The sequence below is a fragment of the Microcaecilia unicolor genome, chromosome 1 (assembly GCF_901765095.1).
Source record: "Microcaecilia unicolor chromosome 1, aMicUni1.1, whole genome shotgun sequence".
In the NCBI taxonomy this organism is placed as follows: Eukaryota; Metazoa; Chordata; class Amphibia; order Gymnophiona; family Siphonopidae; genus Microcaecilia; species Microcaecilia unicolor.
This window is the reverse complement of record NC_044031.1, coordinates 306,486,649-306,498,820: the sequence shown is the minus strand read 5'-3', so window position 1 is coordinate 306,498,820 and position 12,172 is coordinate 306,486,649. Positions and strand designations below refer to the sequence as shown.

Below are 12,172 nucleotides of genomic sequence, written 5' to 3'. Positions count from 1 at the left end.
AGTGTAGATAAGTTACGTGTACTTAAGAGAAGTGAAGTTACATGTAGTTAAGTTTAGTTAAGTGTAGTTAAGTGTAGTGTAAAGTAAAGTGTATTTAAGTTTAGTGAAGTTAGGTTAGGTATCGTTAACTGTAGATAACTTAAGATAAGTGCTCTCAAGTTAAGATCTCTTAGGTTACGTGCTCTCAGGTTAAGTGTTCTTAAGTTAAGTGCTCTTATGTTAAAGATATTTTGGGTTAAGTGCTCTCAAGTTAAGCACTCTTAAGTTAACTGTGGTTAGGTTTAAGTGCTCTTAAGTTAAGCACTGTTAAGTACACTTAAGTTAAGCACTCTTAAGTTAGTCCACAAATTTGGGATCAAGAAGTCTCAAGTCATATACTGACTTTTCAAGAAATAGAGGAGGTGTTTCACCAAGCGGCCAATTTGACCTCTGGTGGTAGTTCTGTAGGAGAAGTGAATTTAAGTGTAGTTAAGTTAAGTGAAAACAAGTTAAGTGAGATTAAGTGTAGTTAAGTTATGTAAAGTTAAGTGTAGTGTTGTTAAGTGTAGAGAAGATAAGTGTAGTTAAGTGTAGTGAAGTTACATGAAGTGTAGCGTAGTTAAGTGGAGTTAAGATAAGTGGAGTTAAGTGTAGTTAAGTTAAGTGAAGACAAGTTAAGTGAAGTTAAGTGCAGTTAAGTTAAATTAAGTGTAGAAATGAAAGAGTAGTACTTTTGCACTTATGTAAATTCTGGTGTGTTTTTTTTTTTTTTTGCCAAAGATGGAGAGTTATTAGCTCCAAAGGTGTTCTATCTGAAGCTCTTTCAGCCTTTTCCCACTCATTTTCACTTTGTTTAAATCTATAGATTTACTTCACAGACTTGAATATTTACAGTTGGTTGGATCAGTTCATCCTCTACCCAACTTTTTGGAATATAGTGCGATAAATTTTACCAAGAGCAGGCTAACACTTATTCTCAGTGTAACCCGCGCCGCATACTTAGGTGGGTTAAGCTCTCTGATCTTTGCCTCCGAGAGCAGACCTTGGGGTTCGGGAGACTGGGTGTGCATTATTTACTTCAGGTTCTCTCCGGATCTCACACAGGAACTACACAGTAGTCAGGAGAGTCAAGAAAATTAACTGAACTTTATTTAACAATGAAACTCTGTGTCTGTTGTCATGAAAGTCCTCAGCATACAGCCATGATGGTAACCAGACTCGATCTTACAAAGTCACAAGAGCATACATTCTTTCCTTCTTGGGTTATGCACATATGCAAAACCCCTTTCCCCTGACCTGTAGCCAGTTGACACCTCGCAATCAACTTCTCCAATGTAGCACCATTACCAATGGAGATTTGGATCTTCCAGATTGTTGTTTGCGTGGTCCTGTCAGTACAGGATGTGAAAGGAGACTGTTACCCGTTCCATTACCATTGCTTCAGCCTAGCTTACATGGAAAGACAGAACAGCACAGCAGAGAAGAACCACAACACCCCTCTTGTCTGCCCTTTTCCCTTCCAGATGCCAAGTCCATTAATTTCAGGCATTCATTTTACTTCTCAATCAGAGATACATAGTCAATCCTCGATTTAATGGACTAATTGAGGGGAAAAAGTGTCTGTTAAATCAAACTGTCTGAAAAATATTAAATTTTATATATTTTGCAGTGCAACACATTCCATATCATGCATTAGGAAATATATACTGTGCATACATATAAATATATTTTAATTGTTTTGATTTGGAATTCTACTGCTTCTGAATTCTGAAATATCGACCATTATAATACACACAAAGCAGCCAGCAATTTGTCCATTAAATCTGAAATCCATTAAATCGGGATCTGTTAAATCCACCTTCCCTATCGCCTTGTTCTGGTAACTTAACTGAGCTGCAGAGTCCATCCCTCAGCTACCCACAACCATCTGTGCCAGCATAGCAAATATTTTCAAAACTCACAAGGTGGAAGTTCCTGATTGCTGATCATGTGAAATTAGTACGGTTTCCCAGAGTGCTTAAGAAATAAAGACAGAGGCTTAATACATGGTGCTGTGCAGTTCACAGGGTTTGCTGCTTTCATGCTTCTTACTCTGCCTGTGTGTGCAACCTAAATGTTTGACTCTTGCAGCTTAATGGTGCTGTCCTAGTGTGAAGCATATGCAGAACTGGACTTTAGGAAGCACAAATAAATCCTGCTCGGGACTACAAGGATATACACAGCTCTTGCCCCATTCTTTAATCCACTGTTTCTCAAACTGTTTCTCAAGCACCCTAGTAAACCAAATACACCAAATTGGTGTATTGCATTTTTTGTTCTGCTGAGACTTGGAAAGAGAATTTTTCCAGATGTTTTAGGGCCTTAAAAGACTAACTTTTTTTCCTTGTCCAGAAAGGACTCCAGCAGCATGGGCCCTGAGCTTTTCTGAATATTCACAATGAATATTCACGAGATAGATTTGCATACCAAGGAGGCATATGCATACACTGCCTCCTTGGTATGCAAATCTATCTCGTGCATATTCATTGTGAATATCCAGAAAAGTTCAGGGCCCATGCTGCTGGAGTCCTTTCCGGACAAGGAAAAAAAGTTAGTCTTTTAAGGCCCTAAAACATCTGGAAAAATTCTCTTTCCAAGTCTCAGCAGAACAAAAAAATGCAATACACCAATTTGGTGTATTTGGTTTACTAGGGTGCTTGATGCAGATGTACTATGGGAAATGAAAAGTCCAAGCATAGTCCTGAGAAATTAATCAGGAAAGAAAGAGAGTCAGCACAGGGCCTGCACAAGTTTCCTTGGTAAAAGGAAGCCTGCACTGGCGATCTCTCAATATTGCAGCTCAAACATGGCTGTGAGATTTCACTTCTGTTTCAGCAGCTTCAAGGGAGGGACCATTGAGCTGTCTTGTGCTTGACCTGGGTCTGGGTGAGGGTAGGACCAGAGACACATGGAGAGGGTGGGGTGGAAGGATGACATGAAAAACATGAAAAGAGCTGTAATACTTGGAAAAGGTAGACTGCCTCCCCTTCCCATTCCTACAAGATTCCTGGATCTTCAGATCTTTCATTCCCAGGGACTTTCCCTAAAATGTATTTGGAGTCTTAGAATTTGAACTCTTGTCAGTGAGACAGGGGTTCTATTTAAAAACAGATGCCTCTGGTGCACCACAAAATAGCTAGCACACGTCAAACCAGCCTCTCTTGCCTTCCCTTTCCTAATTAATCATGATTTGTTTTGGGCTCAAAAACATGAATGTGGTATCATTGCATCTCTTTGCTCCTTTTTACTCTGCAGCAAACAGAAGGTTTTAAGAAGCGCTGGTTTACCTTGGACCACCGTCGACTGATGTACTTCAAGGATCCTTTAGTGAGTGATGTACCCTTTGACTTTTCATCTTGTTCACAGGTTGGACTCAGGATTATATTTAGTGCTTCTGACTTTATGTTTTAACTGGTACACACCAATAAAACACGCATCAATGCAAAAAATATTACAATAGGTATTTAATGGATAAATACTGGAACCCCCCCCCCCCCCCCCCCGACTTGTCTTTTTAAAAAAAAAAAAATGTATTTATCAAGTTTCAATTTTACAAGCATGCAAACTTGTTTTAAGAAAAATTGGAAATTGAAGATTACAATAATTCAGGAAAATCCATTATCATCATAAACATTCCTCAAACCAATATCCCCGGCTTGTCTTATCTCCTTCACTCAGTTTTTGTGCCTTTCTGCACTCATGATTCTTATGTGACACAATATACGCATTTGATTATACCAGAAAAGGTACCCAGCAATAGTACGCACAAAAGCACCAATAAACACTGATTTTTTTTTTGTACCCTGAAAGAACCTCTAATTAGCTTGTGACGTGAATTGGCCACTGTTGGAAGCAGGATACTGGCTAGATGGACTATTGGTCTGACCCAGTATGGCTATGCTTATGTTCATATGTAGCTGAGAAATAAACATAAGCATTGCCATACTGGGACAGACCAAAGGTCCATGAAGCCCAGTATCCAATACAGGTCACAAGCACCTGGCAAGATCCCAGATTTGTAAAACAGTGGACTTTCCCAAGTCTATCTTAAAAATAGCTTATGTTCTTTTCGTTTAGAAAAGTAGCCACACCTTTTTAAACCCTGTTAAGCTAACTGCTTTGACCACATTCTCTAGCAATGAATCCCATGGTTTAATTACTCGTTGAGTGAAGAAATATTTTCTACGATTCATTTTAAATTTACCACTTAGTAGCTTCTTTGTGTGCTGCCTGGTCCTAGTATTTTTGGAAAGAGTAAACAAGCGATTTACATCTACCTGTTCCACTCCACTCAGTATTTTATAGACCTCTATCATATCTCCTCTCAATTTATAAACACCTAAGAATAGAAGCCCTAAGTACATTTTATGCTGAAGGACAAGGCAGCCATATTTAGACTCACAGCATTTGAATTCACATCAGCTAAAACCTTGATGAGGTGGAAAAGAGAGGCATTGTTTGGAAGACATTTTGGAGAGTTCATTGGGGTTGTTTGGAGGAGCATTACTAGTGATGAAAGAGGGATAGACTGTACCTGGCAAAGAATTTGAGGCTGTTTCTGGTGGAACAAAGAAGAAGGAGTCAGAAAGGATAGCTGGTTTCCATGAGGAACTCACTATCCTTGAAGATTTGGGAGTCTGAGGATTACCTGCCATTTGGTACATTAGTAAAAAACATGTTTATTTAGCAAAGCATTCACCTGATTACTCCTGGCTTCTGTTACATTTAGATGGATTGCATGTGAGTTTTTTCCTAAGTAGGTGCTTGCTGGATAATTTTATAGACTATTGGGTAGGGTTGTTTTTTTTTTTTTTCCTAAAGCAAGGCTTTATTGGGGATGTTTCTTTTGTTTAGATTTTTTTTTTTACTATTTTATTTATCCGTCTTTTGTTTTAGCAGATTGTATTTTGTTAATTTAGGGAGTAATTTTATAAAGTACATTTTTTTGAGTATACACTAATATGCATGCATAAAATGTGTCTTATAAAACTCTACCCCCTCCCCCTTGCACAGAAGTATGCACAGTAACAAGAACATGCATACTTGTATGGAATTTGGCTGATTGGCCATGCTAGGATTCAGACCCACAACCTGGGTATAGGTATATTTGAGGATGGAGTTTGGGCAGATTACAAGCAGAGTTGCAGTTTATGCACATTCCTTATAAAATATGTGTCTATATCTACATCAGCTTCTCAGCTATTGAGTTCATTATTACCATAATTTCGGCTGCTTTTGTGGGACAGTTGTTAGAGTGAATGAAGGCTGTTCTTCCATTGATATCTCCACATGACCGAATGGAGACCACAGAAATGGCAGCATTTAACAGGGTGCTCTGTGGAGATTAACATATTACTATCACATTTGGATCATGCAAACTGCAACACACTGATGAAAGCTCCCTGGAACTGAGACAACGGCGTGTTTGCAGAAGATAATTAAATACTTTTACACTTTGCCTAGCATATTACTATTTAGAAAGGTTTCAGGCTGTTTATATCCATGAACAGCCCCAACATTGCCTTGAGGCTAATTACCATTATCTAGCATTTTACTTTAAATTTTGATTAATCTCGGGCTTTCCAATGAATTCCCCCCTCCTTAAGTTTTATATCCAGTTTCATTGAATCCAAGCTCATCCAAAAGCTCTTGAGTTGTAGATGTGTGACTCCGTAAAGATTTTGAAAAATGTCTTTTTTTTATTCATAACAATGTGCTGGCAGAGTTTGGCATGGAATTGGTGAGGGTTACATACATGAGAGATTGTATCATAGATTTGTACTTACAGGCATTTGATCCTCTGCTGACATGACTTCTAGTACCCACGTGAGCACCAAAACTTACATCAGGAGATGTGACATTGTGTTACCACCATCAACAGCCCTACCAGCAACAACACAATTTAATGTTCCAATGAAACCTTAGCTCAGGCAGTTGTGAATGGTGAGGCGACTCACGCAGGATGAAAACATGTTGTTGGATTTGGAACACAAGGGCCTTGCTCTCCCTGTACCGCACAGTGTACATGCAAAATATCAGACCTGCCAAACCTCCCACATTGAGTGGGAGTCTCCAGTTTCAGGAAACTCCTGCCAAACATGAGGAACTTGGGATCCAACCACTCAGTTTCTTTTATGCCTGTGGATGATCATCAGCAGTTTCAAATCTCACAGCCGACACTTGCTTCTGCAAGATTAGCAGGCAGGAAGTGTCAGCTGTAAGATTTTTGAGTTGTTTGCTGCAGTGCTGGCAGAGAAGAGTAGGTGATAACTGTGGAGAGGGTGAAGTTGGGGGTGGGGAATGGGCAAGGTGCGTCAGGACATGAGCTGGGTTGGGACATGTAGTCAAAATCTCCTGCTTAAAAATTGCTCCCCCTTGGGACCTTTGAATTATGTGTAGGGTAGGCCCGATGCAGTGGCGTAGGAAGGGGGGGCGGTCCGCCCCGGGTGCACGTCGCTGGGAGCTGCGTCAGCTCCGCTGGTTCCCTGCTCTCTCTGCCCCGGAACAGGTTACTTCCTGTTCCGGGGCAGAGAGAGCAGGGAACCAGCGGAGCTGACGCAGCTCCCAGCGACGTATACTTGGGGCTGAGCGGCCCTCCCACCCGCCCCCTTTGGTAAGAATGCGCTCCGGGGGGGGTGTGCGCGCGCCGAGGAGGGGTGCGCCATGCTGCACCAGGGGGGAGGGTGCGCACTGGTGAACTGCCCCGGGTGTCAGCCACCCTCGCTACGGACTGGCCCAATGTCTTAGTGGCATTGGACCTGGGATGGACTGCTGGCACTGTTCCCTCTAAGCTGAGTGGGAGTCTTCCAACTGCAGTGACATAGTAACATAGTAGATGACGGCAGAAAAAGACCTGCACGGTCCATCCAGTCTGCCCAACAAGATAACTCATATTTGCTGCTTTTGTGTATACCCTACTTTGATTTGTACCTGTGCTCTTCAGGGCACAGACCGTATAAGTCTGCCCAGCACTATCCCCGCCTTCCAACCACCAGCCCCTCCTCCCAATCACCGGCTCTGGCACAGACCGTATAAGTCTGCCCAGCACTATCCTCACCTCCCAACCACCAGTCCTGTCTCCCAACCACCGGCTCTGGCACAGACCGTACAAGTCTGTCCAGCACTATCCCTGCCTCCCAACCACCAGTCCTGCTGCCCACCACCGGCTCTGGCACAGACCGTATAAGTCTGCCCAGCACTATCCCCGCCTCCCAACCACCAGCCCCACCTCCCGACCTTGACTAAGCTCCTGAGGATCCATTCCTTTGGCACAGGATTCCTTTATGCTTATCCCACACATGTTTGAATTCCGTTACCGTTTTCATTTCCACCACCTCCCGCGGGAGGGCATTCCAAGCATCCACTACTCTCTCCGTGAAAAAATACTTCCTGACATTTTTTTTGAGTCTGCCCCCCTTCAATCTCATTTCATGTCCTCTTGTTCTACCACCTTCCTATCTCCGGAAAAAGTTCGTTTGCAGATTAATACCTTTCAAATATTTGAACGTCTGTATCATATCACCCCTGTTTCTCCTTTCCTCAGTGGTGCTTCAATATTGTGTTTTCAATTGCTACTAGGGACAGGCAGGTTCCCTGGAGTCCTGCAGAGTTTTTCTGTCCCTCACTATTGAAAATGTGGTAGTGAAACAGCACCCCCTACTGGCAGGACTATAGGTGGAGGACTCCTGCTTAGCTTAGAGGGAACAGTGACTACTGGGACAGAGCTCTGCTTCCCCAGGGTGGCTGGCCTTTCCGATACCATGGAAACGACAAGCACAGCCTTTAGGACAGAGTTCTAGCAATTGTTCTTTTGCAACACTTAAGGTAGGGCTTGTCAGTCTTTTTGTGACTGTGACCCCATAATTAGTGGCCAAATCAAATTGTGTGACTCCCCCCCCCCCCAGAGGGTCAGAATAATGATGCACCTATAGAGAGCTCACTCAAGTCATGACCTCCAAATATGGGTTTTGTGACCCCATTTGGGGTCCTCACTCATAGTTTGGGAAGCTCTGACTTACGACATCGATCTGGGGCCCATGATTATACATTCCAGAGGGAGTTGTGTTATATGAGCTCTTCCTCCCCCCAGCTGAGGACCATTGCTGTTGTGACTAGGCTAAAATAAAAGGAGGGATATGAAACAGGAACAAAACACTGGTAGCGGCACATCAGGGGTCATAGCACCGTAGACCATCATAGAGGCCATCTGGAGGTCCAGTGTAGCAGGATGAAACTGCTCAACCAAATATATATTATAAAACATGTTTGCAATAATGGAGCTCCTTTTGGTCTGGTTACCATACTGAAGGTCACACAGGAAGGTGGGACATACTGGTTTCCCATTCTCCCTAGGGTTCTTTATGAAGAATGGCAGTCTCTCAGGACCCTAGGCTTCTGAGGTTGTCAGCACAAGTTCCAGCGTAAAGGAAAAACACACCACACACGAAGCTGGGTTGTTCAAAATAAAGTCTTTGCTGGAAGCTTGTTGAAAGTGCTGGAAAAAAAATCAGTACAGGGTACACTTGATCTCCTGCTGCAAGTTCAATATAAATACAAACAGAAATCCAGACAAATCCACTAGCTATAGACATGTGGAATAAATATACAGACTCTATACATTACACAGACTAAGGGTGTCAGTGGCTTCTCAGGCAGTAGCCTGGAGAGGGAGAGCCTCCCTTGTCCCCTTGGTACCTGTTGCAGACCAATGGTAAGAGATGCACTCTTCCAACAGAGAGCGCAGTGGCTCTCCAGAGACATGTTGAAACGCACAGTCATTCTTCTCCTCATTGATGTGGACTTGTATTTTTTTTCTTTGTCGATCTCTTCTGAGTATTGTTACATTTCAAATTCTCTGAAATGCCAGTCAGAGTAGTCCTCCCTATGACTCATCAACTGAAACTTCTGAAAACTTACGAAGATAATTTTTCAGTGATAACCCAGGAGTAGACAGCTTCTTTGGACTTTCCATCTCTCAGCAGTCCTTATGAGGACCCCAAGAGTACAGCCCTAAAAGTCTGGTAACCCCAACCTTGCTAGTGCTAGAGAAAGAGAAAGAGAGATAAGGAGGTTGAAATTATAGATATATTTGCTTATCTAATTCATTTGTTGATGGCTTAGTACTGTACGTTCACATGGAGACGCAGAAGATGGCTGAACTCAATGAACTTTGTGTCCTAAGCTATCTTTTCACTAGAAGGGTAATTTGGGGGGTTTCTTTACAATTATGATTTATATTCCGCTACTGACCAGTCTGGATCTGTGTGGATTACAATATAAGAACACCAGACATATTGAGTTATTTTAGGGGTTATATGCCCCCTAAATCTACTGAGAAGGCTGTTACCAATTACATCTGACTCCTTTCATTTTATCCCATCTGAGTTCTGTCCAGCACCCAGCAGCTATGTCGCTGAGTAGTGGAGGAAACCCAGAACTGCCTATTAAGAACTCCTTTGTCTTGTCAAATCCAGATCCCAGTTATCCCAGGAGAGTCCCCTATGAGAGTGAGAGATAGGATGTTCCCATAGATTTTATTACTCACCCCAAAGCCAGGTAACAGATGAAGCATGGACTAAGAATATGGACAGATATTCTTAGGAAGATCCGGCAGAGTGACAAGCAAATCTAACTCATGCCCTTGATTCTTCCCTTCATAATAGCTATCAGTCTCTTATATATTCTTTTGATATCATTACTTTCAATTACCCCCCCCCCCTTTAAAACTGATAAGACACCAGATTCCTATTACACCTTCCAACCGCAAACTTTCTTAAGTCCCATGAAAGTCCCTCTTATTTTCCTAATCTGCTCCTGACCGCAAATTTCACATTTTGGGTGACTGGCACCTGTGATTTTATTTCAGCTACTCTGGTCAGGGCTAGTTTCACAACTAGTTTCACAACTGCTATTTCCAACTGTCATTTCTTTGTACAGCTAGAAATCTCTTGCAATTACTTGACACAGAGATGAGAGATGCCATTTTAAAGATCAGATATGCCATTTTAAAGATGAGGTGCCATTTTGATTTCAAGCTCCTTGGCCTAACTTTTTCCAAGTAGGCTTCAGATTGGGCAGTAGGCCTTAGGCCTGTATCGTATTTCTACAATATCTACAGATATGCAAATATTAAAATTAGAAATTAAAATTTACATTTACTTTAAACATTTCTGAAACATAAATGCTTTTACTAACTTTCTAAATCTCAAATAACATGGTTCCAACCTATCTCTCAGAGGAAGAGAATTCCAACATGATGCTGCTTGGTAGGCAAAACTAACCACATGAACTGATAACAAATTTTACTTGTTTTTAAGCATTGAATATTGCAAAATATAATTGAGTAGAACACTACTACTACTACTACTTATCACTTCTATAGCGCTACAAGTTAGAGGAACGAGTTGTAATGAGCAATGATTTATTCCCAGTGCCTGACCATGCAGTATTCTATGAACTAACATACAGAATTTAAACTGACATTGAGCTTCAACAGGAAGCCAATGAAGGCTTCATAGCAATGATGTCACTTTTTGTGATCTTTGTTTTCCAGAGATCAATTTCACTGTAGAATTCTGTAACACTTACAAAATTTGTATGGATGTGGTAGTGCATCCTAGATAAAGTGAATTCCAATAATCATTTGTAATTCTCCCCTCTCCTTTTCCTGGCACAGGATGCATTTGCAAAGGGTGAGGTGTTCCTGGGCAGCAGTGACCATGGCTATGATGTGAGGCAAGGCCTACCTCATGGCAATCCAGGGAAATTCCACATGGCATTACGGCATAACCATAGTTACCCCGGAGCGCAGTTACCCTCTTCATACCTGTGAGAATGAGAGTGGACCAGCAGGGCTGGATTGCCACTTTTCCGGAAGATCATCAACCAGTCCATGACACCCCAGGAGTGCACAGGTAGATATTCATGCACTGGTTCCACTTTCCCTCGGGGGAGGGATATACCTTAGTATCATTCTCAATTTTCTAAACATATTTTGACAGAAGGTACTTGTGACCTAGCAATCGGTCCTTCTTGCCACAAGATGGCACACTGCTTGAAGGAACCGGGGGTCCCCCATGTCACCCTCCTGTCTTATGGTGTGTAGGGCTTTATGTCTGTTCATTGTCTGCCCTTTGAACTGGAAACTGTAGTAACATATAGGGGTGAATTCTATATATGGTGCCAAGGAAAAAAGCGCTATTCTATAAGCCATGATTAAAGGTAGGCGCAATTATAGAATAGCGCAAGTCGCGTGTAAAATTTAGGTACGGGCTCCTGCACCTAAATTATGCATGTATATTCCAATTAAAATCTAATTAATGCCAATAACCTGCTTGTTAAGCCAATTATCAGTACTAATAGCTTGTTATTCAATTAAATTGCGCAGAAATTTGTGTGCACAATTTTTAGTGATGTTTATATAATTCGGCGGGATAGCGCTGACCACGAGGCAGATAAAAGAAAGAAGGAAACTTACCTACTAGAGCACAGCTTCTCAAACCGACCCTTGGACCCTATGTAAGATTGCCAACCAGTGGCGTAGCCAGACCTGACATTTGGGTGGGCCAAAGCTAATATGGGTGGGCACTATGTATATATGGGTGTGAGTAGTTTTTGGGGGGGATCCTAAATAATTTTAATAAACAGTCTGCCCAACAGCTGTCCTACAGCAACATAACCACATACATATTCGGAACCTATGTTGCAAACCTTAAAACCACCATACCGAGACTACAAAACACTCAGGACCTATAGAGCAATTCTACCATACCATAAGCAGTCATTTCTATGAGTCACACAAGGAAAAGGAAAGCATCTTAAACACTACAGTGAGCACTAGAACATCAATTCACCTATTGTAAAATGAAACCAGACAGAATAGTACAGATCGTCGATCCTGAACAGTCAGTGCCAACTGAAAGCCGTGTCTTTTTCACAAACACAAATACACCCTAATCCACTATAAAATAAGTAATCATAAACTTTCTATTTAGACAAAAATTAAACTGAACCCCCAAGATGCCAGACTCTGCATACAATGCAACACCACAGAAACAGAAAATGTCCCCTAGTACTGTGCAAAATATAAAGACAGCAAATGTAAATTTGAAAAAACTAACAAATACCAATCACCACTTTACAAATTAACGAATAG

General features: G+C 41.8%; 1 protein-coding gene across 1 annotated transcript in view; it reads left to right on the top strand.

Moving 5' to 3' along the window:
• Nucleotides 1-12,172, top strand: part of LOC115473188 (arf-GAP with dual PH domain-containing protein 1-like) — a 79,093-nt gene that overhangs the window by 53,494 nt on the left and 13,427 nt on the right. The window contains 3 exon segments of the mRNA XM_030207950.1: nucleotides 3,274-3,345; nucleotides 10,694-10,771; nucleotides 10,773-10,931. Coding sequence (XP_030063810.1) covers nucleotides 3,274-3,345; nucleotides 10,694-10,771; nucleotides 10,773-10,913 — 291 coding nt within the window. The 3' untranslated portion in view covers nucleotides 10,914-10,931.